Genomic DNA, 22,256 nt, shown 5'->3' on the forward strand with positions numbered 1-22,256 from the left:
ACGAGCACAGACCAACAGAGATGTGTGGCGGCTTAACACGGCACGCCTGTGCGTACCGAAAATATTTACATGTGCGTGTGTGAGTGAATTCATGACGGTCCGTCTTGTCGCCCTCGCTGTTAGGGGGGGTGCAAAGAGGTGCAACGCGCGAAGTTCAAACGGCATAAAGAGGCAGAGAGACACGTGCGCCACCACTCCCGTCATGGCAGCAACCGCACCTGCAGCAGCAGCACTCGTACAGGGGCCAAGGGAGGTGAGAAGAGGCGTCGGCATGCACGCCTACACACATATACAAAGCACTTGGCTCACCGGCCAGCCAACCCCAACGCATTACATCGTGCGAGTCTGCCCGTCTAGACAGCGCCTCCTCCACCACGAGGCACCTCGCCGCACCTCCGCGCGCGTCAACCCGAAAAGATCGGCCAACAAAGAGAGAACGAACAACCGGGTGAGGGTGAGTTGAGGAAGGGGAGGAAGGAGCGCACGTGGGTGCGTCCGTGTATGAGGCGAGGAGGAGGCGAGGTTGACGCACGCAACGCGGCACACAACACCAAGCGAGAGAAGACAAACACACGAGAATACGCAAGGACACGGAAAGAATAAGGGACGCACTGGGCAAGGTGCTGGAGGAGAGGGAGGAGACAGCTGAGTGGTTGCGCACAAACTCACGTCCCAGCCCAGCAGCACGAACACAAAAACAAGAGGGCGATGGAGAAAAGAAGTCAGCATGGGAAAGTGCCATGCGTGGGTTTGTGCAGTGCGGAGGCCTAAGAAATAGGCAGACGGTCGGGGAGGCGGCGGCGGCCGTCACCGGTGCAGCTGCGACCCGGGGGGAGAGGGGAAAGAGGCAGCGTGAGAGGGGGATATGTGAAGCCGACGACTGTACATGGAAGAGAGAAAAATTGCGAGAGGCAAGACACAAACAACGATCTTAAACACACGACGACTCAAAACGGCAGAGAGTAGGGGTATGGTGAAGTGTGGTGGGTGAGTGCGAGCCATGCATGCAAGCAATAATAGTAACAGCGGCAGTGGAGGAGTTCGGGGAGGGGCGGAGCCAAGAAACGGAAAAAGTGGGCGATGGGCAGCCCAACTATACGAGTCTGTATGTATATGCGCACGCATGAACGTGAGATGTGTGTGGAAGAAAGTTGAACAGAGTACTGAGAGGGTGGCGAGAGGAGACACACGCGTGTGCATCCGTGCGGTGTGGTGGCGCTCCTCGACAGGGAGGGGTGGAGGGAGCGGGAGCAACACATGTTTGCGCACACACGCACCGACACGCATGGTTGAAGAGCCGTGTGCAGGGAGCACGCATTGCTGCAATAATAAGAAAACAACCGACGCGGTGAAGAAGAGGCCGGAGCAAAACAACGGGGCGAGGCGGCACAACAAAAACTCGGGCTGTCTCGACTCACTTGTCCAGACGTTCCATCGTGGCCCGACTGCTCAACGTGTCCGTCTCGTGTATCACGAGGCGTCGCAGCTGCATGTTCTGCTCATCCACGCGGTCCGCGTACGTCGTGACGAGCTCTAGGTGCTGCTGCATCGACTCCTTCAGATGGGCTGCCACGTTCAGTCGCGTCACCTTGACAGGGCAGCCGTAGCGCGAGTACGGGCAGACAACGCTGCCGCAGTCGTTATCGCACGCGGCGCTGGCCTCGTCGGCGCCTAGGGCACCGGCGTTCCAGCGACCTCCTGCCGCCGGTGCACGGTTCGACTGGGATCGGTTCGCAAACGGTGCACTGCTGGCCAACTGAGCCGATGACCTCGGAGATGAGTGCGCTCGAGTGAACGTGAGGGGGCCGGTGCCTTCGTCCGCAGCCACCAGGTCTACCTGTCCACCCGCCGGCTCGGCAGCTACGTTGCGATTGTGCGAGGAAGATGTGCGCGATGACGCTGCTGTCTGGGCTGTAGCACTCTTCAGAATGCTCTGCTGCGCTCCGATGCTGGAGGAGGAGGAGGCCAGCGTCTGTGATGTCTCCATCGAAGCCGACGCGATGATATTCAGAGCAGTGCTGCGCGGTGTATGCATTGCACGACTGAGGTTGCGCGCGCAGCTCGCAACGTGTCCATCCAATCGCCTCTTGCGCACAAACTGCAGGCAGTGCGGGCACGCCACCTTCGCAACGTCGCAGTTCTGCTCATGCGCCGCGAGTAATTGACGACTCTGCACACACCCGCAGTATCGACACTTCACCTTGGCCTCCGCGCACTCCTGCTGAGTGTGCCTGTCCATGAGCTGGCGTGGTACGGTGGCACCGCATGCGCCGCAGCGAATCGGGGCGCGGGCGCAGCGCCGGCTGTGGCTGACCGACTCGCTGCGCAGCATGCGCTCGTTGCAGTACTGGCAACGCATAGGTGACTCCTTGCACTCGGCCACATGCGTGTCTAGCTCCTGTTTGTCCACATCCTGCCTACAGTGGGGGCAGGCTGCCAGCTGGCGCTTGCACACGTGTCGGTCGCCAATGAAGATCGGCTGACCGCACGTCTTACACGGGATCGGCTTCACACCGTTGTGCGGGTTTGCAGGCCCCTTCAGCTCCTTGATGCGGTCTGCGTAGCGGAGGGTGTTGAGGGTGTCCTCGCAGTGGCTCTGGCACGGCGATATCGCCGCGATCACACACGTCTTGCAGCGGCCAACGAAGCTCTCGCGAAGAATCTGCGTCAGTTTCGAGCCGCGGAACGGGATGTGCCGCTTGCGCATCGACATGGCACGTATGCACTCCTTCAACGCCAGCAGCGATTTGTTGATCTCGGCGCCTTCGCGGCGCGTCTTGGCATCCGTCTCCGCCGTGTCGGACGCCCGCTCGCTGCCGGCGAGGTCTACGAAGGTGATGCGGCCTAGTTGCGACTCACTGTTGTTGTCCGCTAGCTTCAGCTTGATCTCTAGAACGGCGTGCGACCGTGAGCTGCGGTCGTTTGCGTGCGTTGTGCCGATCGCCCTCAACTGCTGCCCTCTCATCATCAATGCATTGACGTCGCCAACAGAGCTGACGATCTGCTCAGTGATGCCGACAATATGCACATTCTGGTACTCGTCCTGCAGCATCTTCACCTCCGCTCGATCGTTGAGCAGGTCGTAGAGCTTCGCCCCGTACGCCTCATAGAAGCTCGCCGTCATGGTGCTGTGCTCCGTCATGGTGAGAAGCTCCGTCACGGCTAAGCTGTAAAGGCCGGGACGCTCTCCTGTGCCGAGCATCGTGTGAGTCTTGCCGCTGCCCGTCTGCCCAAAGGCAAAGATGACAGCGCCACCGCCTTCCCGCACATTCTGGAGAAGGGGTCGACAGCAGCCGCGGTAGACCTCCTCGTTAGTGCACGCTTCACCAAAGACGTGATCGTAGCTAAAGCTGCTTGGCTCAATGATGGGTGTGAGGTCGAGCTTCGTGCGCGGCTCGTACACTGTGACGGAAGGGCCACCATTCTCACCGCAGCGCACCACGTCATTCTCGTCATCCTCGCGGCCCGGGATGCGGGGTCGCTTCCGCACCGCTACGACAATGGATGGGCTGGCGCCAGGGCCGCCCGGCGACACGCCGCAGGTGCGATCTGACTGGCGGCTCTGCGACTCGCTGCCGGGGCTGTCCTCTCGCATCCCCACTGAACAGTGGCGCCGAATGGGCAGCACAAGTACGCGCGTGTCCTATATATTTATGTATCTATGTGTGCACCGTACTACGGAGCAAGAAGGCAAGGGCGAAGAGCTAGGGGGAGGGGTATGAGGGAGCGGAGGCCGAGGTGTCGTGTAGGATGGCGTCGTGCAGGTGCCGAGAGATTCGGAAAGCGGCAAAGAAAGACGAGAAAGAGAGATGCCGAAGAGAGGCGGGTGGGCGGAGCAGGAGGGCGCACCGAATGGGCGTCGCGTGCACACACCAAGGTGAAGCATGAAAGGTTTCGGTGGGTAGACTGCTGTAGAGAGGGGGGGGGGGCAGAGGAGCAGAGCCAAACGTGGTGGTCCGCTGCGCAACCCCACCCCACCCCGAGCGATCGATCCTCGAACCGCTGAACAGAGAACGTTATTCGCCAACAAGATGGAGATTTGGAAGCGGACGCGGTGCGCGCAGACGCATACATGTATGTTGGCGCTGTGCGTTTCGCCTCCCTCGCTCAGGCGTGCTGGATGCAGCACGCCTGAGCGAGGGATGGTTCGCATCTTCCAAGGCATCGGCAATCCGCACGGACACCCACGAGCAGTCCCGCAGTGCTGCGGACGTTCCAATGCTGCTACCCTTGAAGCTTAACTGAACTGTAAGAAAATGCCATGTGCGCACACATTGTGTGTGTTTATCCGTCTCGAGGCTGCGGCAAGGTGACGGGAGACGAGCAGCGCGGACACACGAACACGCACACAGTCCAGACATACCAGAGTGCGCCCAAACGACAGAAGGAGATACAACGTCCCCCCCCCCCGCGCCGCATCCGAGCAGGCGCGCGAGGTTCGGCTCAACGGATCACAAGATCAGAGGCAAGTAAGTGGAGAATGGTTAGTTGTGAGGTGAGATAGGGGGCGACTGATGTACCATAGTGCACCGCAGCTATCCCTGTGCACATGCATGCGTAGACAGCGAGCGACGCGAGTGTGCTGCACGGCCCTCGCTGATCCCACATTGCCCATACCGACCTCCTCCAACTCTCTCCTCACAGCCCATCTTTCGGCAACAGCGTCACCGACACGCGCATACACATGCAAGCACACGAATGCTGCGCATGTAAGCGTGTCGCTGCTCACTCGTCCTTGATGGTGTTCTTCGGCTTGGGACTCATCGGCACCATGAAGTTGTCGCTCAGCGCCCACCGGCGACGCGACCAGAAGGGTCGCCGCACATCTTTCTTTATGGCATCGGAGACAAAGGCAGCGGGGTCGTACGTGGCAAACATCGTGTTTGGCTCCAGCACCTCGCCAGCGTGCCTGTTCGCTAAGTTGACCGGCGTGCGGCCGCTCTCCTGTGCGAAGCGCTCCTCGATAACGCGCGCGATCATGTCACCTGCCACGGGTCGCGGTGGGCGGCCAAACTCGTCCACGTCCTCGAGGAACAGCGGAATCTCTGGGTCCCAGCTGCGCTGCTCTGGCGTGCCTGGAATACGTGGCAGAAGCTCCTCCTCTTCGAAGCGCTCCACTATCGCCGCGGATCGGATGAGCTGCACCAACAGGTGGTCCTGGTGATGCTTGAGGGCGAACCGCTTGCCGCTAATGCTCGACGGGGTGCCATCAGCGTACTCGAAGTCCGCAATTTCGCGTGACGGGCCGTACTTGCCGTAGCGGTCGCCGTGGCCGTGGTGCAGCATCCACTCAATATGCGTCTTACGAAAACGCGGCCTCTCCAAGGGAAACGGCGAGCGGGCCGACGGGTAGGCCGGCGCCGCCTCCGGGGCGGCCCAGGGAGCGTTGCGCGCGCCCGTGTACGACGAGCGGTACTCCGAGTACCGGCGAGCCAACGCGTGCAGCGTCGCCGCTGGTGGGCACACGCCGCACCAGTCACGACGACGCATGTGTGTACGTGCCTGTGTGTAATGCGCTTTTCTTTTTCAGCGAATAATGCTGATCGCGAGGAAGAGCGTAGGCAGCGCGCAAAACGCAGAAGAGTGAGGGGGTGGCGGATGGACAGACGGATAGGCGGTGGAAGGGGTGGTCAGATAATGATTGCATGGGAACAGACGCACGCCCACGTCGTACAGAGAGAGCGACAAGATGTGTGCGTGTGGGAAGGGTGGCGGGTTGGCGGGGAGAGAGCATTCATGGGCAAAGGCCCATATCGTATGCAGACCGTGTAGGCGCACATGTGTGCGCGATGGCACGTGGCAGTGCATGACAGATACACGCGCAAGCATCACTCACCACATAGCACGGAAGGAAAGACGAAAAGAGAAACGACGACGCTGAGCACAAACAGCCGCGCACATCCGAGTTGGCGCGCGTGCGCCTGTGCTGATCTCGTCTCCTGTTCGCTTGTCGTTTTGTTAGCAACAGTGAGGGGGACGTGTGAGTAGCGGAGAGGACAGGAGAGGGATGCGCAGTCGTGCATATGTGGTAAAGTTGTAGGTGTGCGTGGGGTGCCCACGTATCCCCCTCGGCCACGATTGCCGTTCCCGCGCCCTCCCCCGGCCCTCCCTCGGAGTGTTCTCTTATTCTATATCCAAAGCTCTGTGAATTACTGGGAAAGCCGCATCATCCGTCAGCAGCTGCCCGCGCTTGTACGAGTACAGAGGCCCATGCGAATCGCGCGACGCCCACGAGTTGCGCTTGCCATCAAATACGCACCGGTCTGGTATGAGAGACAAGGCGTAGCTGGTTGCGTGTGCGACAGGCCCTGCGGCGACGGTGCCGGTGGCGTTCTGTGCGGCACCGTAGAGGTTCGCCTGCGTCCCCATGAGAAGGTAGTTGTTGAAGAATAGCACCGCACCAGGGTTTAGAGGAGGAAGCGCCACAACAGGCAGGTGGCTCACCTCTGGCAGCGCTCGCACCATCGAGCCAACGTCGAAGATGCCGCCAGGCTGAAAGCGGTCGAGTTCCTTTCCGTCCAGTGAGATGCGCCACACAATGTGGTGAGAGCCTGGCATAACCATCGTGGCGGCATCCAAGTGCGCCGAGTTTGGCCGTTCCAACCCCAGCTGCGCCGACAGCGCATGTGGATGGGCAAAGTTGGTGGCGACACCGGCAAAGCCCATCGGAGTCGCGTTGCTCAGTGACGTCGCCTCGGTGGCGCTGTCGGAATACACACGCAGTACCACCTCGCCAGCCAAGTACCCCGCAGCCTCCCCAACGAGTTGGCCCACCGCCCCTTCCGCGGACACCGCGAGCGCCTTCAGCTCAGGAGATGTGCGCCACAGCCAGCACCACGTGCGTGGCCAGTCTTGCATGAAGGTCATCGCGTCGTTGATGTAATGATCGCGGTGAAACCCCGTCTCCAAGAGCCCGCTGTCTCGGCTGTGCTGCAAGCTGCGCTGGAAGTCCTCGTAGGTGTACTTGGACTGCAGCTCCTGGATGCGCTCCTCGGTCATGTTGCCCGCCATCTCCTCCTCCGCGGTCACGTACCCGCCAACGCGCCTGTGGGCATTGTAGCGCTCGCGGGCCTTGGTGAGACGGCGGTATACCCTGTCGACGGCGCGTCGACTCCTTAACATGATGTGAATCTTCCTCGCCCGCGTCCCAGCGTGGCGATCGCGTACGGCAGCCTCGTCCTCTTTCTGCCGGCCCGGCCGCAGCGGCGCGTTGCCGAAGCCCAACGACGTGGAGGAGGCCAGCGGCGGCGTGGCGGGGTGAAGGGGCTTGGCGCCCGTATCGGCAGCACCGCCAGGGGTTTTCAGGGGCTTCAGCTTCGAGTTGGGGGCTACTGTCGCGCCCAGACGGTGTTGCGCGTCGAGGCCGGGAAAGATGTTGTCACCCCGCTGCCGCACCGCCATGTTGCACATCGTCGTCAGCTGGTGGGCAAGCGATGCAGGAAGAAAGTTTTCTGCCACCAAGAAACCGTAGTGGCGGTAGGCGCGCACCGAGACTGGGGCGAAGACCTCGCGAAAACCCTGCACCACACACCCTTTCGGGATCATGGCAGTGCGACTGTGTGCGTGTATTCGCGTGCGTTCGTAGGTGCACGTCCTACAGAGAGCGCTGCAAGGGCATAAAAAAAAAAGAGTACCAAGGTGGGATGATGAGGGGTTGCAGGCGGCTGGGAGGGACATGAGAAGGGCGTAGATGCACGTGACGTTAGACGCGAACAATACGCACTTCATAGGGTGGAAGGGCGCATGTCTGTACATTCGGCGCCCACAGCAGCAGTGAACTCCTGTGGCAGACTCACACACACGCATACGCAGGCGTTTGCTCGAGCATAAAGGCACCATCGTTGTGATGGTGGAGGGAGGAAAGGTGGGATACCAAGAACAGAAAGAAAGCGTCCATCTGGGCGTGTGTATGTATGTGGGTGTGGGTGTGTGCACATTCCGCATTGCCCTCTCCCTTTATCCCCACCAGCCACATCGTGGTCTCTGCTCGCTCTGCCATTATGGCTGAACGTCGAAGGGCGCGGTGTCGCCACATCGCCTCGTTTTTCTTCGGCGCGTCTTGCGAATGATGCGGCGAGAAAGCTTTGGATAAGCTTGAACCATATACACAGAGAGAGAAAGGGGGACAGACACACGCACACACGCACACACGCTCGTTGTATCTGCATCATCGTGCCTGCGTGCCTGCGTGTGTTTACGACACGACATACAAAGAATCGAAACAATGAGCGAAGCGGGAGACTAAAAAGATGCGTGAAGAGAAGAGGGAAGAGGCGCCAGTGTATGCAAGCAGATGGGCGAGCGAGAGAGAGAGAGAGAGACGGGCCGATGAGGGTGGGGTGCAACAATAACAGCACAGAGGCACATCCATACACGCACCCGCATCACGAGTCAGGAAGAGGAAGGAAATGGCGAGAAAAGAAGATCGGTGCTTTATGGCAGACCCCTTCCGCACCTTTCTGGGTAGATACTTGGGCGCACGTGGGAGGAGAGGGGAGAGGCAAGTGCAGGTGCGCAAGCACCAGGCCCCTCTCTTCTCTTCCCACGTGTGTGGGACATGGTCGTTGTCGTCTATCGTATCCGCCAACGCGCACACTCACACCATGAATGCATGTCTCTCTCTCCCTCCTCCCATCACTCTATCGCCTTGATATCAAATGCCGGTGTTGCCCATCCTCTCCCCCTTTCTCCTCCTCCTCGTTTCTCGGTGTCGTCCTTTTCTGGTGCGTGCGTGTGTCTAAGTTGTGAGTCCCCCTTCGTCACGTGTGTCTATGTTTGGTTAGCGCATCCGTCCAACAGGGGGAGGGGGTGGGTGGGTTGTGCATGGATGTGCATGGAAAGGCGGTAAGGCGGCTCCTGATGTACGTTTCTCTCTGGCTTGGGCGATGCGTGGTGTGTGTTGTGTGTGTGTGTGATAGAGAAGATGGCGGGGGGGGGGGGGGCAGTATGGTGAAGGGCAGCATCGGCCTATACATGTCAAACAAACAAAAGGTATACTGAGAGGAAGCAATAATAAGAGCACCGAGTGGAAGCCAGCTGGGGGATGGGGAACGGAGTGGGGAGGGAAGACGGATGGACCGAGACAGGTGGACTCTCCTGCAATGCGTGGTATGCGTGTTTGTGTGTGTTTGGGGGAGAGGGGGAGGGGTATGGGTGCGGCAGGGGCAGTGTAGGAAGCTGAGGGAGGGGGAGGGAAGGAAAGGAAGGGGCGACATGACACACACACACACACGCACATACGGGCAGAGTTGGCATGCAAGGATATGAGCCACCACAACAACAAAAACGAAACAACGACAAGGCGAGAAGACTAACGCAAGACAAACATTTTTCCTTTCTTTTCCGTCCATGCACCGTTATACACTCGCTCGGCCTCTTTGCCTGCATGCATGGATGCGTGCGTGTGTCGGCGTGTGTCTTCTACACATGATGCTGTACATCGAATAGGGGGGAGATAGAGAGAGCACTAATATACACGAGCGTGCAACGTTAAACAAGAAAAGAGTCGTGCGCCGGTTGGTCCATGTTACAGGAGAGAGCGAGTAGGCGGAGAGGAAGGGGGAAGGGTATCGTTGGCGTGCAAGGAGCAGCGCCGACCGCGCGCCCCTTCGCCCTTCGTCGTGATCGAAGCGCGGTTGCCCCTTGCGCGGCCCCCTCCCTCCCTCCCACCCCGTTGCACGTGTCTTCTTACTGGACCGCCGCCGGGGCACCCTGCTGTTGCTGCTGGAGCACTTGCTGGTAGTAGTCGTACTTGGCAGAGGTGCTATTCCGCTTCAACACGTCCATGACGGGGCCCATGCACATCTCGAAATGCCGGCGGTTCAGCTTCGCCGTCGTGACGTCCGTGACGGCCACGATGTCCGCAACAGTGCGGTGCTCGTTGAGGAACTCCAGCTCGCCGATGTGGTCACCGCTGTGGAACTCGCAAACTTTCGTCTTGTTGCCGGCCGCATCGCGACCGATTACCTCCACGGTGCCTTCGATAATGATGTAAAGCCACTCGCCCTCCTCGTCGTAGTGGATGATGTAGTCGCCGGCAGCGAACTCGTCGCTCGTGAGGGCGTCTGCGATCTGCATGCGCTCGTAGGCGTCGAGGCTCTGCAGGAATGGAACCTTGGCCAGCATCGACATGTACGTTTCACGGCGGCGGATGCAGGAGCCCATGACGAGGTTGCGGTACGTTTCGCGGTCCAGCACCCACGCCACCAGCGCCTCCGTGGACACCTTCACGGTTGCAACGGCAGGCGTGTCGTACAGCAGCTCCAGCTCGCCCACCGCCGTGCCCTCCGTCTTGACGAACACTTTTTGGCCCTCTTTTATAATATCTGCCTCACCGCTCTGAATAACGTAGAGCTTGTCGCAGTGGGTCTGGCCGAACTCGATGATGCACTCGTCCTTCACGAACTCCTCGCGGTACATCGCTCCCGCCACAGTTAGGATGTCCTTGCTGCCGAGGAAGCCGAAGAGCACGTTGTGGCTCAGCAGCTCGCAAATCATATCCGTGTCTTCCTGCGACTTTTCATGCACCGGGGGCACGTAGTTCTTGGCCGCCTCAGGGTCAATGCCCTCGACCCGTACTGTCTGGCGACGAGCCCGGCCGGCGCCGAGCGACGTCAGGTCCGCCGTGGCCTGGGTCGGCACCCACTCCAGGTTCTCGCCGAAGGCGGCGCCCGAATTTGCGTTCTCATCCTGCTCGGCGTCCCACATGTTGCGGGTGTTCTCCTCGCACTGCTTCGCAATCTTGTTGCGAAGATCAAAGTCTATGCGGGTGTCGCTCACCTCGATGAGGCACATGCGGCGGTTCACCTGCGCCAGGGAGAGCAGCTTACGCCCCGCGTAGTTCGAGATGGGGTTGTTGCTGAGGTTGAGCGAGTTGGCGGTGGGGTGCACCTTGAACACTTCCACGATGCGGTCAATCACGGCATTGCCCTTGACAGCTTCCTCGCTGAAGTCTGAGTTGTACAGCTTCTGGTCCATGGCGTTGAGGCAGCGGAAGCAGCTCAGATGCCCAATGACGTCCAGCACTGCCAGCAGGCCGCGGTTGCCGATGTAGTTGTTGCTGAGGTCGATCTCAAGGATGCTGTCGAAGGTTTCGTGGCTCTGAAAGAACTCCACCAGCTTCGGATTGGGTGTCTTGACGCCCTCCTGGTTGCACGCCTGCAGGAAGAGCGAGATGGGGGTGTCTTCCGCGGACATCACGCCTGTGTATAGAGGGAAGGTGAGAAGAAGAGTGGAAAAGGCGGAGTGGCGCCCTGGGCAAGAGACGGAGGAGGTGAGAGATCGAACGACGGAGGGCTGTGACGCGGAACAGCGGACGAGGGGAGGGGGGAGAAGGTCGGGCTGTGTGTGTGTGTATAGGCGTGCGTATAAGCATGTGCGTATGTATATCTGCGTGCACACAAGAGGACACGGGGACAACACCAGCACACCCGCACACGTACGTGCGCAGCAGAGAGCCAAGAAAGCCAACGAAGACGGCGAACCACAAGAGAGGAGAGAGAACAACAAAACGAAGGAAAGCGCGCACACGCACGAGAGCCAAAGTTCGAAGGGAGGGAGGGGAGGGGAGCAAAAAAGGGAAAAATGTGCCGCGACACTGACGGGGATGTGCAGGTGCGTGTGTGTGTGTGTGTGTGTGTGTGTGTGCGAGAGAGAGACAGACAGAGAGTCAGCGAGGGCCAGAGATACGCACGCGTTGGAAGCACATGTGACAGCAAGAGAGAGAGAGTCACTCAGGCACACCCACTCACGACAGCAGAGACTGGCGCACGGGCCAGCGTCGACACGCATCAAGTATATGGGTGCATTTGTGGGTGTCATCGAACATGCCGTTCCTTCCAAGGCCGCAGTTGCCGCATTACACGATTTCATCTTTCTCACGAGTGGCTTGATAGAGAGACGTATAGATGTGCGCGCGTCTACGCGCGTGTATCGGTCGGTGGCCGTGCTGTGCTTTGGAAAAGCAAGAGACGGTCGGTGGTCGGTGGTTGGTGAAGAGCCTTCCACGGAAACGCGATGGTGGGCCATGCGAGAGACATGGAGAAGGGAAAGAAAAGGCACGCGGTGAGCTGCGAGGGACGACGCACACACACACACACAGGCAGCACTCATACACACGCACTCTCTTGCGGATCTTGCTGCCACTCACCATCCATGCTGCACTCGCCTCTTTCACCTCTCTGCACCTCCATGAATACTGTTCAGTGGTGGAAGTACGGCGTGTCGTACGCATAGGCGCCTCGCCCATCCTTTACGAGCCAGCGCTTGTCGAACATCACACACGAGCGCGGCTTCTTTGTGTGAAACTCTGCTGCTGCCTCAAGGAGCGTGGCCTCCAGAACCAGCGTGGCCGTGTAGCGCGCGCCAGATGTCGAGCTGCCACCATTCCCAGCGCTGCCTCCGGCCGAGGAAGAGGACAGCTTGCTGCCGCTGCTCGCCTGCGAGTCTTTCAGCGAAGTGGAGGTGCTGCCGCGCTCGCGACGTTGCCCTCTCTTTGCAGAGGTCGGAGAGGTTGGTGGTGAGGTGCTGTCGTCATCGTCGCTGTAGCGCGCCAACGCGGCGCTGGCAGCAGCGGGCTGATAAAAGGCGAACTCGCTCTGCAGCAGCAGCGTTTCCATGTCATCTGTGTGGATTGGTATGTCCATCAGCGCGCGGAGCTCCGCCAGGGTGAAGCGCAGCTCCGGTTGCGCGGCCCGTGACGCACGCCGGTGTAACGGAGCAACCTCGGCTAGAGACCGCAGCAGCGCGCGTCGCCAGTAGGAGAGCAGCAACGACTGCCCGTGGGGCGAGAAGGGTCGACTGATGGCTCCGCCAGACTGCCCACAGAAGCCGCACCCGCACAGACGTTGCCGCTGCCGAGTCATCCAGTACGCCACATCCAGCAGGAAAGTAGCCACACGTGTGCGTTGAAACATGGGCAGCGTGACAATGCACGAGAGCGTGTGATCGGGGTGGTGCTTCAGCCTGCTGAAGTACCCCATCACCGCGTCGCCGTCCCAGTCCTCCGCGTCGAAGTCGCTCGCAGCCTGGCGAAACCCCTCTCTCGAAAGCGCGACCAGGTTGTCCACTCCACACTGCTCGGCGGACGTGCAGGACGGCAGTGCGGCTGGTATGTACGGCAGAGAGGCGCGGGGAATCGTCACCACCACATACTCGTACAGGTCGACGTCGTTCGACAGCACCTTGCTCTCGATGAGCTGTTTGCCCAGGAGGGAGAGGCAGCGGCCATAGTGGAGGTCCTTGGCGCCGTCCACGAGGAACGCCTTGTACCCGGCGTCCCCGTCATGGTAGATGAGTCGGCCAGGCGGGGTGCGCAGGCGGCAGTACTCGCCGGCCAGGTGTACGTAGTACTGCTCCCGCGTGAAGAAGGGCGAGAGACAGCGGTGGCACACGTAGACGGAGTGGCAGACGTCGTCCTCGGGGAGGGCCAGGTACTGTAGAGCGCTGTAGGGTGCAGGAAACCAAGGTTGGAAGGCGTAGCACAGATACACCACCTCGCACACGGCCGTGTCACGCTCCATCGCGGTCACCCACTCCTCCGGGGCTTCGCGGTGCTGTCCAGGCAGGTGCGAGACGGCGGGCACTGACGCTGCTCCTTCGTCATCGCGCGGTTCCGACACCGTCGCGGGCGGCTCAGGTGGCGAAGAGCCAGCGGACGCCATGGCAGCGGTGTTGTTGGCGAGGAAGACGTCCGCAGACAGCGGGGCGAGAGCGAAGGCATCATACCAGCCATCGTAGCGGTAGTGGTAGCCGCCGTTTGAGACAAAGCTGCCGCCGGCGGCGCGCAGCTCGTTGCAGCTGTGTATGGTGCCGCTCCCAATAGTGCTGAGTGGGGCCCCGCTCCACGACGGTGCAGCCGCCTTGCGCCGCTGCCGCGCCAGCTCCGCGCCAAACTCGATGTGGGTGCAGTGAACGTAATACAAGCGCCGCCATGGCTCCTCGGCGTGGGGGCGCACCCCTACCACCACTCCTGTCACGGTGAATCCGTTGCTGTGGATGTCATCCGAGCTGTTCGTGGCATGCGTGGATGTGCAGTCGGCGAGAAGGAGACGACACCGCTGGCCGACCTCCATCGTGAAGGCCCCACCCCTGCGCTGCAGGGGTGGTCAGAGACGCAGATCCCGCATGAGCGATGAGAGGCGTGAAAGAAGGAAGGGTTTGAGAGAGGCAGCAGGCGAGGTGCAAGCAAGAGACAAGAGATAAGAAAAAAGGAAGCACTCCAGTGAGTTTCTGCGTCCCTCTCTCTTCTCTAGACATGACACACCTGCACGCACACGCCCACAGACATGTCGGCCGCCATCGCGCGGAGCAAGCAGCGGCGTGGCCATCCGCCAGCATCCTCTTCCATTCCCTTTGTATCCTCAAAAGACCAACGCGAGAAAGGCGGACGCGGTGCCGGTGGCGCCTTCATACACGGCTCCCTACCGCCTCAGCGGCGGTTAGCGCAGTTCACCATACTGTCGCTGGTTTGTGAGAATGCATGTCCTCTGCAAGCAGTTCAGCATCGTGCCACGGCAGCCCGTGGAGTCTCTATGGTGGAAATCAGATCTATCAACACTGACCATCTACCCCAGCGCGGCTCCCTCGAGCGCTTCCCTTCCGGTGCGTGCTCGAGAGGAGGTGGGAAGAAAGGGAAGACGGAGAAGACGGGGAGGGTGGCGCGGGGTTGCAGTCGCCACTACTTCACCTCCTGCACCGCGCAGGCATAGTTACTGGGAGGTGGGGTCTCCGAGCCAGCGTCACCGTAGATGGCGCTGCACCTGCCCAACAGTGCGCGGGCGAGCTTTGTGTGGCCGAGCTCTGCTGCCAGAACGCCTTTGAGCCCCAGCGTGCGGGCACACAGTGGATCTGTGGGGCCAACGTACCTCCGTCGCGTGGCTGCCACTGTATCTAGCAGCTTCAGCGCCTCGACGGATCGACCCTCCAGCAGTCGGTACACCTGCGCCACGTGTTCCATTGTCAAAGCCAGCTTCAGCTCCTCAGTACCGTCACCGCACTCGCCGCCGCCGCCTCCACGAAGCGTGCGTTGAGCAGCGTTCTTGTCGCTGCGGCGGCGCAGCGCGTGAAGATGCACGCGAATCGCCATGGAGCGCTGCCACGCTTGCAGCGCAGCGATGTAGTCGGCCGCCTCGTAGTGGCAGACGCCGATGGTGTGCAGGACGTCGGCGAGAAGACCACGGGGCGGCCCGAGCGTGTGCGCGAGCCGGTCCTGTGCGTCCAGCAGCAGCGCCATCGCGCTCGCAAGCAGCGTCTCTGGCGTACCTGAAGTAGCTGCAGTAGAGGATGGAGGTATCAACGAATGTGTCAGACGTGCATCAGCGCCGCACAGGTCAGCCGGTGGCGCGACCCACAGTTCACCGTCGCCGCGACGGGCTGGCGAGGATGGGGTGCGCCGAAGCTGTTCAAGGCGAAGCACAGCACGGTTGTACGCGACACCAGCCAGTCCCTCGTCCAGCTCACTACAGCACGCGCACTCCACTTCTGCAGATGTGCCAGCAGATGAAAGCCTCGTGTGCGTGCTGGTCAGGCGCTCCCTCCAGTACCCGTCGCACGTCACAAGCAGTCTCTCCGCCTCGGCGTAGTCGTGCACAGCCATGTAGATGCTCGATAGGAGCAGGAGGGTGTTGCCGAAGAGTCGGTGGCGCTGACGCTGTTGAGCTTGTGAGCCTTCGCAGCCGACCGAGACGCTATCAGCGGCCTCTTCGTGATGGACGCCTCCATGGCGATGGTTGGTGTGGTCGCTGATGTCGCTGTGCGGACTATGTGACAGTGAAAGGAGAGCCTCTTCCGCCGCGCCGCGTGCGTGGTGAAGGTCACCGAGGCGGTAGAGCCGCGTGGCGTCGGCGTAGAGCGCTGTCGCTAGGGAAAGACTCATAGTGCGCCTCTCACCGCAAGCCTGCAAGGTCGATCCTCTAGCCCTCTTCATGACCGGGAGTGCACACATCAGCGATGACAGCGAAGCAAGGGATGGGGCAGGGAGAAGAGGAAAGGCAAAATTAAGATGCGGCCCGGAAGATGATGGCGGTGGAGAGAATGTGAAAGAGAGAAGGTGCTTGCTTTTTCTCATGCGCGTATCGGCGCCGTCCTCTGCTACCGCCTCCTCCCCCAAGAGCGACGCTGAGGTGCACGCGTACAAGCACGCAGTGGGCACCCCTCTACAACGCAAGAGAGCGAGAGCGGCTGCGAGTGGGCATGGGGTCCGCCCTTTCAGTGCAAGTGGCTGTGAAGGAAGCGGGGTGGTAGAGAGCAGAGAGCCGCCGCGGCCCCTCCCCTGTCAAAGGCGCCGTTGCACCGGCAGCCGACACAGTGCTCCGGCGGGTATAGAAGACAGGGGTGTTCGCCCCGCTGCATCTCTATCGTGGTGAGTGTGTGTCGGCATGTGCACAGTCAGAGAACCACGCAGGTGCGCACAGGCGCGCGCTGGAGACGAAGCGGAATCGTAGAAGACCAAAAAAAAAAAAGAAAGTCAGAAGAAATGCCGCCCGAGGGCAGCTGAGATCCAAAGTGGGCAGGGGATGGTGGGGTGAGGGACGACGCGGGCACACACACTCAACGCCGGCAACCGTGGTAGACATCCCACGTCACTACCCTCGCATAAACACAACAAAGCCGAGGAGAAAGTGCAAGAGAACAAGAGCGCATAGACACCCGCCGGCGCGCACACGCGCGTCATCATCGTCCTACAGAGCGAAGGACAGGCACGCCCACACAGAGAGAGATGAAGTGAATCGACCGAAAAAAAAAGACCAGCGAAAAGAGAAACACGAAATGGCGGTGGAGGCCAACGAGAAAAGAGCGGCGGTCCAGCAAGTGCTTACGTGTGAGACGGAGCGAGAGAAAGCAGCGGGTAGCGGCGGCGTAGGAAAGCTTGTGCAGGTATGCATCCAGTGACACGCAAAAGCCGCTCACACATCGGCGCATAAGCGCGTGCACGCATGCCTGGCGTGACGTTGACTCCTCTCTCCGCCTCATGTAGGAGTGTTTGGAGAAAACAACAAGAAGCACATCCGTCTCAGCTGCCCACCACAGCACTTCGCACACGCACACGAATTCACGGCGTAAGACGAAGTGGGATAAGAAAGAAACCACGACGGAAATTTAGAGAAGAGATGGGGGGCGCGAGAAGAGCGCATCAGAAATGACTGCGAGGCAGGGCGCGTCAGCGTTCCCGAGAGAGGGAAAGAGATGGAAGTGTCATCGTGCGCATGCCTTGACGAGTGTTTTGGGAGGGTGGGACTGTAGAATGAGCTGCACAGCTCATCAGCCACGCGCTCCCGCACACTCGCGCAACACCTCCGTAACATCACCCTTTCTCTCCTCTACCTCACCCCCTGCTCGCGCATACACGCGCTGGCCTGGGCGCCGGCGTCCACCTTTCCACGTAGCACACATCATTCTTGCGCCTTGCGCGCACATCCGCCGGCTCCTCTCTCTTCCTCAGTCTCTCGTGAGCCCGTGGGCCGGCAGAAGACTGGACACGGACGCAAAACGTGACGTGAGGAGGTCAATACAGCACGACACGAGGGAGCCAGGAAGGAAAGGAGGGAAGCAGTCAAGAGGGACGAAAAGAAAAGGTGGCAGAGAGCTTACAAGACTGCCTCCACTTGCTGCATATGCATGTCTGTGAGTCTGTGGGGAGAGAGCGAGACAGGAAGAGGGGTAGAGGAGGGCAGACAATGGGGTATCGCGCAAAGAACTTGAGTACGGCCGAACATGCTCCGACCGGCGACATCAACGCCAACCAATACGAAATAGGATTGCGGATGAAGAAGGAAAGCACACAGAAACTGGAATTGAGAGGAAGACAAAAAAAATGAGAGAAGTCAAAGACTGCATCTGAAAAGAGTCGATGTGCATATATTATGTACGGCATATTATGGTGCACATGTGCATGTGTCTATGTGTGTGCTCCAGTGACAGAGATAGACACGTATACATCGCACACGAAACATACATTGAGAGACACACGCCCAGACGCACATGCACACACACGCCAGCACGGACAGGACAGAAGAGAGAGGGAGGGGGGACGGAAAGGGTGTACAACAGGGATGAGAGTAATGAGCGAAAAGAAGACAGAGGGAGAGGAGGTGAAGAAATCACTGAGATGGGAGAGTTGTGGCGCGTGTGTGCGCTTGCGTTCGTGTTCGCGGGTGCGTCTGCATCACGCGCACGCACACACACAAGGATCCGTATGGGCGCACGATTGCGGCACAACACAGGTAAAGCTGGAGAATAAGAGAGTCTCACAGAGAGAGAGAGAGAGAGCAGACCGCAACCATATATGCAGGCATGCCTGCACGCACATGCTTCTTGAGCCACCGCCTCGCCCTCGTTGCTGTCCTGACGCCGCCACCGAGGGTTCTGCTTTTCTCGCTGCCGTTTGGCGTACGCCCCCCCCCCATCATCATCGTCATCACAGCAGCTGCGGCGGCGGCGGTGGTGGTGGTGGTGGCGGTGGCCGCATCGCACATAGAGAAGAGCACGAGTGAGAAAGATGGGCATGTGTGTGGGGGTACATGGAATAGAAACACAAAAGCAAGATCGATGCATCCTTCGATGTGGTGAAGGTGGCAGAAGAGAAGAGGGACGGCAGACATGCATGTGCCTGTCTGAGGGGGGAGGGACCTCGATAGTCGGTGAGAGACCCGAGAGAGCAGGAAAGCACATGATGGCAACGCTCACAGACTTAAAAAGCGGCAACCACAACAGAGGAAGAGAAGAGAGCAGCGCACCAACAACAACAAGCGCCACCCGTTCCAACAGAGAAAGAGAGAGGGGGAAGTGCAGTACGCACACACACACACCTACGGAGACAAGAAGGGAAGGAAGACGAAACAAAGCCCCCAAATGGCGGTTAGACCATGAAGAAGAGGGTGAGAATACGCCGAAAAGAGGGGTGGATTAGGGAGCCGGGCCGCGGCGAGGCGAGGGCGGTGCGTGGGGTGAAGAAGGCCAGTGGTGAAGCCTCACACAATCGCACACCCGTACATGCACACGGAGAGAAAGAGAGCGGAGCGAAGGATAAGAGAAGGAAGACTCAGAAAATATCAAAGAGCCGCACGAGGAAGAGGAGGTGTTGAAGTTGATACAGCACAGTCCCTATGATGTGAGCAACTCTCCGCCACCCCTCTTCCAACCTCCTTCGAGATATTCGACACCGCTTCCGGATCATGAGATATGCACATGCACACGTGCAACACGTGTGAGCGCACACGAGAGGAGGAAAAGTGCAGCATTATGAAGTTTGAGAGCCAGAAGAAGACAAGTCCGAAAACGAAGACAGCTGCACAGAGGCACATCTAGCATTCATCACGCGCGCAGGGATGCGCAGCGGTAGTGCGAAGGCAACGACAGGATCCACGACGGGGAGGGAGGATGTACAGCGAGAGAGATGAGAAACAAGGAAGAAAACTCGAGTCGAAAAAGAAAAACAAAATTTGAAAATGCAATCCGAAAAAACGCACACATACGCACGGGGAGGGGGGGGGGCAGAGCAACGCAACGACTGTCGAAGCCCGCAGGGACAAGTGACAACACTATAGAAATCACCTAAGAGAAAGGGTATAAGCCGATGCCTTGTGTGCGTGTGTCGCCGCACTTGTACACGCACACATGTATTCCACATCTCACCACACAGATTTTGCTTCGTTTGGCATACAGCAGCAGCAGCCAGCAGGCAATACGCTCTCCTCTGCACTCTTTTCGATCACCTTGCTTACCTCCCGCATGTCGGCCAACCACCACCACCACCCTGCTTGCCCCCTACTCCGCCCATCCGCCGCACTGGAGTGACGTCCCTTCTTCGTCTCGTCGCTCCTCCGCCCCACCCTCAGTACGGTGGGTGTACCGCTGTCTAGTGCAGAGCTCTTCATGTGCACCATCGACTTTAAGGGAAGAGATGTGGAGCGGTGGAAGACACCTGTTCTCGAACATCACACGCAGTGGCACACTCGCACACAGATAGAAACACAGCATGGCGCTAGCGTGTTCTGAAGCGTGAGACTGATGCGCGCATGCGCCGCTGCTGTGGCGGCCTTCCTGCGTGCGTGCGTGTGTGCGTGAGCGCTGGAGACACAGAGAGGGGGTGGGGCCAACGAGTTGGGGAACAGAGGCGAGTAAGCGAGAAAAGAAAAGAATGCGTATACCCAGAGAGGGAGAGAGACGACACGTACGCACACATTTGTGCCACAGAGGAGACCACGAAGAGACAGCGGCGGTGGCGTGCGATGAGAAAAGAGGCGGCCTGCACAACTAGTCGGATGAAGAAAGCAAATCGTGGAAAGAACAAGAGAAAGAGGACACGTGTATATGTGTCGGTGTGTACAACATCGAGCACGCAAGATGAGGCAGCATTCTGGGGGAGGGGAGAGGAGCACGCACGCACACCGACACGCATAACGACGGGAGCGATAAAACCCGATGAAAAACGGACTTACGCGTACACACACCGGAGGCGGCAGTGCGAACGCCGCCAACCACCAAAACAACAGAGATGGAGAGAGGGCCGAGAAGATCAGCAGACAGAAAGCACGGCGTACACACAGACACAACTGCGGCAGACTGCACTGAGGCTGTGCCTGTAGCTATGTAATCGCATGAGACGCAAACACAAGCGTTTGAGTTGCATCTGCTGCGCATACACTCAGGCACATAGGCACACGGAGAAAGGAGTGGAGGAGATGGCAGCAGCGCATCACATAGATCTACAAGGAAGGCGAGGAGGTCGTCCTGCACCTCCACGACAGCGCGACGGACGAGCACGTGTGCTGAGGTGCGCACAGTGGCTCGCTGCCCCATTTTCTGTCGCCCATCGACCGGCCACCTGCCGACTTGCCACACTACTTCTCTCTCCCTATCCTGGCCCATCCCCGTCTCCTCGTCGCCGATTCCGCCGCACGTGACCTCAGCCACAGATGTTACTCGGGGAGGTAGCCCATCGCGCTCAGAGTCTCTATGTACTCGTTGTGTGGCACGACCCACACGGCGAACCCGCCCTCGGCCGAAAAGTTGGTGCAGGACCCGGGCAGCTTCCCCTTCCGCACCTGCATCGTAATCTGCTGATACCCGGCCAAGCCTTCTGGGGTGGAGGTCTCGTAGTAGTGGACGACGTCGAGCCCGGGGCCATGCTGCCGCTGCTGCACCGACTCTCCGCTGGGCTTATCAAGCATGTCCTCCACGTTCGAGTAGGAACCATACGGCGATGAGCTAGTGGTCTTGCTCGTCCCACCGGCCGCAACGCCGCTGCGGCGTGACTGCTTGCGCAGGCTCGCAAAGTCGACGTTGCCGTAGCTGAGCACCTTCCTTTCCGGCTCTACGGCGCGCTCCCGCAGCTCCACGCAGCTCGCCTGCCACGGGCATTGGTGCAGGAGCTCGTTGTTGAGGATACGCTCGCTGCCGCCATGGCCAAGCGGCGTAGGCGGCAGACTCGTCGCCTCCCTCGAGCGTGTGACGGCCTCGTAGAAACGCTTGAACTCCTTCAGCTGTGCCTTGCTGGGGGTGGAGACAGGATGCCTCAGCGCCGAAAGTGGCGCGGGCTTCGTGCGAGGACGCGCCGTGTAGTAGGCGCCGCTGCTGTTTTGACGCTTGGAGACGTAGCCTTTGTACATCGCAGACGCCACAGCTGCGCCGACGTCGGAGCGCCGCACCAGTGTTAGCGTCCGCATGACTGCGTGTGTGGATACGCGATGGCAGATGTCTGTGTGAGTAACCTGTGTTAGATGCTTGCTTGGGCGAGCGGGGAGTGTGTGCGGGGTGCGTTGCTTCGATGTGAAAAGTCACGTGAGGCAGAGGTAAAGAGAATCGACGCACTCGCTTGCCAATACATGCATGTCGTAATCCAATGTGTGTGTGTGTGTGGGGGGGGGGGCGGTAGTGAAGGCGCAAGCGCGTATCATCACGGCCACAGAAGTACGATAGAGAGAGGTAGAGCAAGGAGAGGAGTGAGGATAGAATGAGGCATACAAACAGAGAGCGGCAGCAGGGAGCTCGAAAGAGGCACCAGCTCATCATCGCCAACTCAGCTCGTACACGCGGGTGCGTATTTGATAGAGAGGAAACGAAAAGTGAAGCACAACGACAGCAACAATCGATGTTAGCATGGGTGCGGGGCAGACACAGGCACATGCACGCATAAGTACCTACGCACACGCAGAAAGGGAAGAAAAGGAACCGGGGCATAGGCGCGCTCCTTTCGTTGTGTGTCTTGTGTGTGTGCGTGTTGTGCTCAGTGCGCCGCTAGTTGCGCTCATCGGCAG

The 22,256-nt window shown here is 59.7% G+C and overlaps 7 protein-coding genes across 7 annotated transcripts; all 7 read right to left on the minus strand.

Annotated features, from left to right (window-relative positions):
- Positions 1 to 1,414: 1,414 nt before the first annotated feature.
- LINJ_13_0130 (putative MCAK-like kinesin) lies at positions 1,415 to 3,595 on the minus strand (the record flags this gene model as incomplete). Its single annotated transcript, XM_001464003.1, has 1 exon — positions 1,415 to 3,595. The coding sequence occupies one exon, from the start codon at positions 3,593 to 3,595 to the stop codon at positions 1,415 to 1,417; it is 2,181 nt and encodes a 726-aa protein (XP_001464040.1).
- A 1,130-nt stretch (positions 3,596 to 4,725) lies between these two features.
- On the minus strand, positions 4,726 to 5,286 carry LINJ_13_0140 (conserved hypothetical protein; the record flags this gene model as incomplete). Its single annotated transcript, XM_001464004.1, has 1 exon — positions 4,726 to 5,286. One exon carries the CDS (start codon positions 5,284 to 5,286, stop codon positions 4,726 to 4,728), a length of 561 nt encoding a protein of 186 aa, XP_001464041.1.
- Positions 5,287 to 6,123: 837 nt separating this feature from the next.
- On the minus strand, positions 6,124 to 7,545 carry LINJ_13_0150 (conserved hypothetical protein; the record flags this gene model as incomplete). Its single annotated transcript, XM_001464005.1, has 1 exon — positions 6,124 to 7,545. One exon carries the CDS (start codon positions 7,543 to 7,545, stop codon positions 6,124 to 6,126), a length of 1,422 nt encoding a protein of 473 aa, XP_001464042.1.
- A 2,142-nt stretch (positions 7,546 to 9,687) lies between these two features.
- LINJ_13_0160 (putative protein kinase A regulatory subunit) lies at positions 9,688 to 11,196 on the minus strand (the record flags this gene model as incomplete). Its single annotated transcript, XM_001464006.1, has 1 exon — positions 9,688 to 11,196. The coding sequence occupies one exon, from the start codon at positions 11,194 to 11,196 to the stop codon at positions 9,688 to 9,690; it is 1,509 nt and encodes a 502-aa protein (XP_001464043.1).
- Positions 11,197 to 12,200: 1,004 nt separating this feature from the next.
- LINJ_13_0170 (putative MOZ/SAS family acetyltransferase) lies at positions 12,201 to 14,072 on the minus strand (the record flags this gene model as incomplete). Its single annotated transcript, XM_001464007.1, has 1 exon — positions 12,201 to 14,072. The coding sequence occupies one exon, from the start codon at positions 14,070 to 14,072 to the stop codon at positions 12,201 to 12,203; it is 1,872 nt and encodes a 623-aa protein (XP_001464044.1).
- Positions 14,073 to 14,677: 605 nt separating this feature from the next.
- On the minus strand, positions 14,678 to 15,943 carry LINJ_13_0180 (conserved hypothetical protein; the record flags this gene model as incomplete). Its single annotated transcript, XM_001464008.1, has 1 exon — positions 14,678 to 15,943. One exon carries the CDS (start codon positions 15,941 to 15,943, stop codon positions 14,678 to 14,680), a length of 1,266 nt encoding a protein of 421 aa, XP_001464045.1.
- Positions 15,944 to 20,918: 4,975 nt separating this feature from the next.
- LINJ_13_0190 (hypothetical protein, unknown function) lies at positions 20,919 to 21,665 on the minus strand (the record flags this gene model as incomplete). Its single annotated transcript, XM_001464009.1, has 1 exon — positions 20,919 to 21,665. The coding sequence occupies one exon, from the start codon at positions 21,663 to 21,665 to the stop codon at positions 20,919 to 20,921; it is 747 nt and encodes a 248-aa protein (XP_001464046.1).
- Positions 21,666 to 22,256: the final 591 nt, after the last annotated feature.

The sequence above is a fragment of the Leishmania infantum genome, chromosome 13 (assembly GCF_000002875.2).
Source record: "Leishmania infantum JPCM5 genome chromosome 13".
Taxonomy (NCBI): Eukaryota; Euglenozoa; class Kinetoplastea; order Trypanosomatida; family Trypanosomatidae; genus Leishmania; species Leishmania infantum.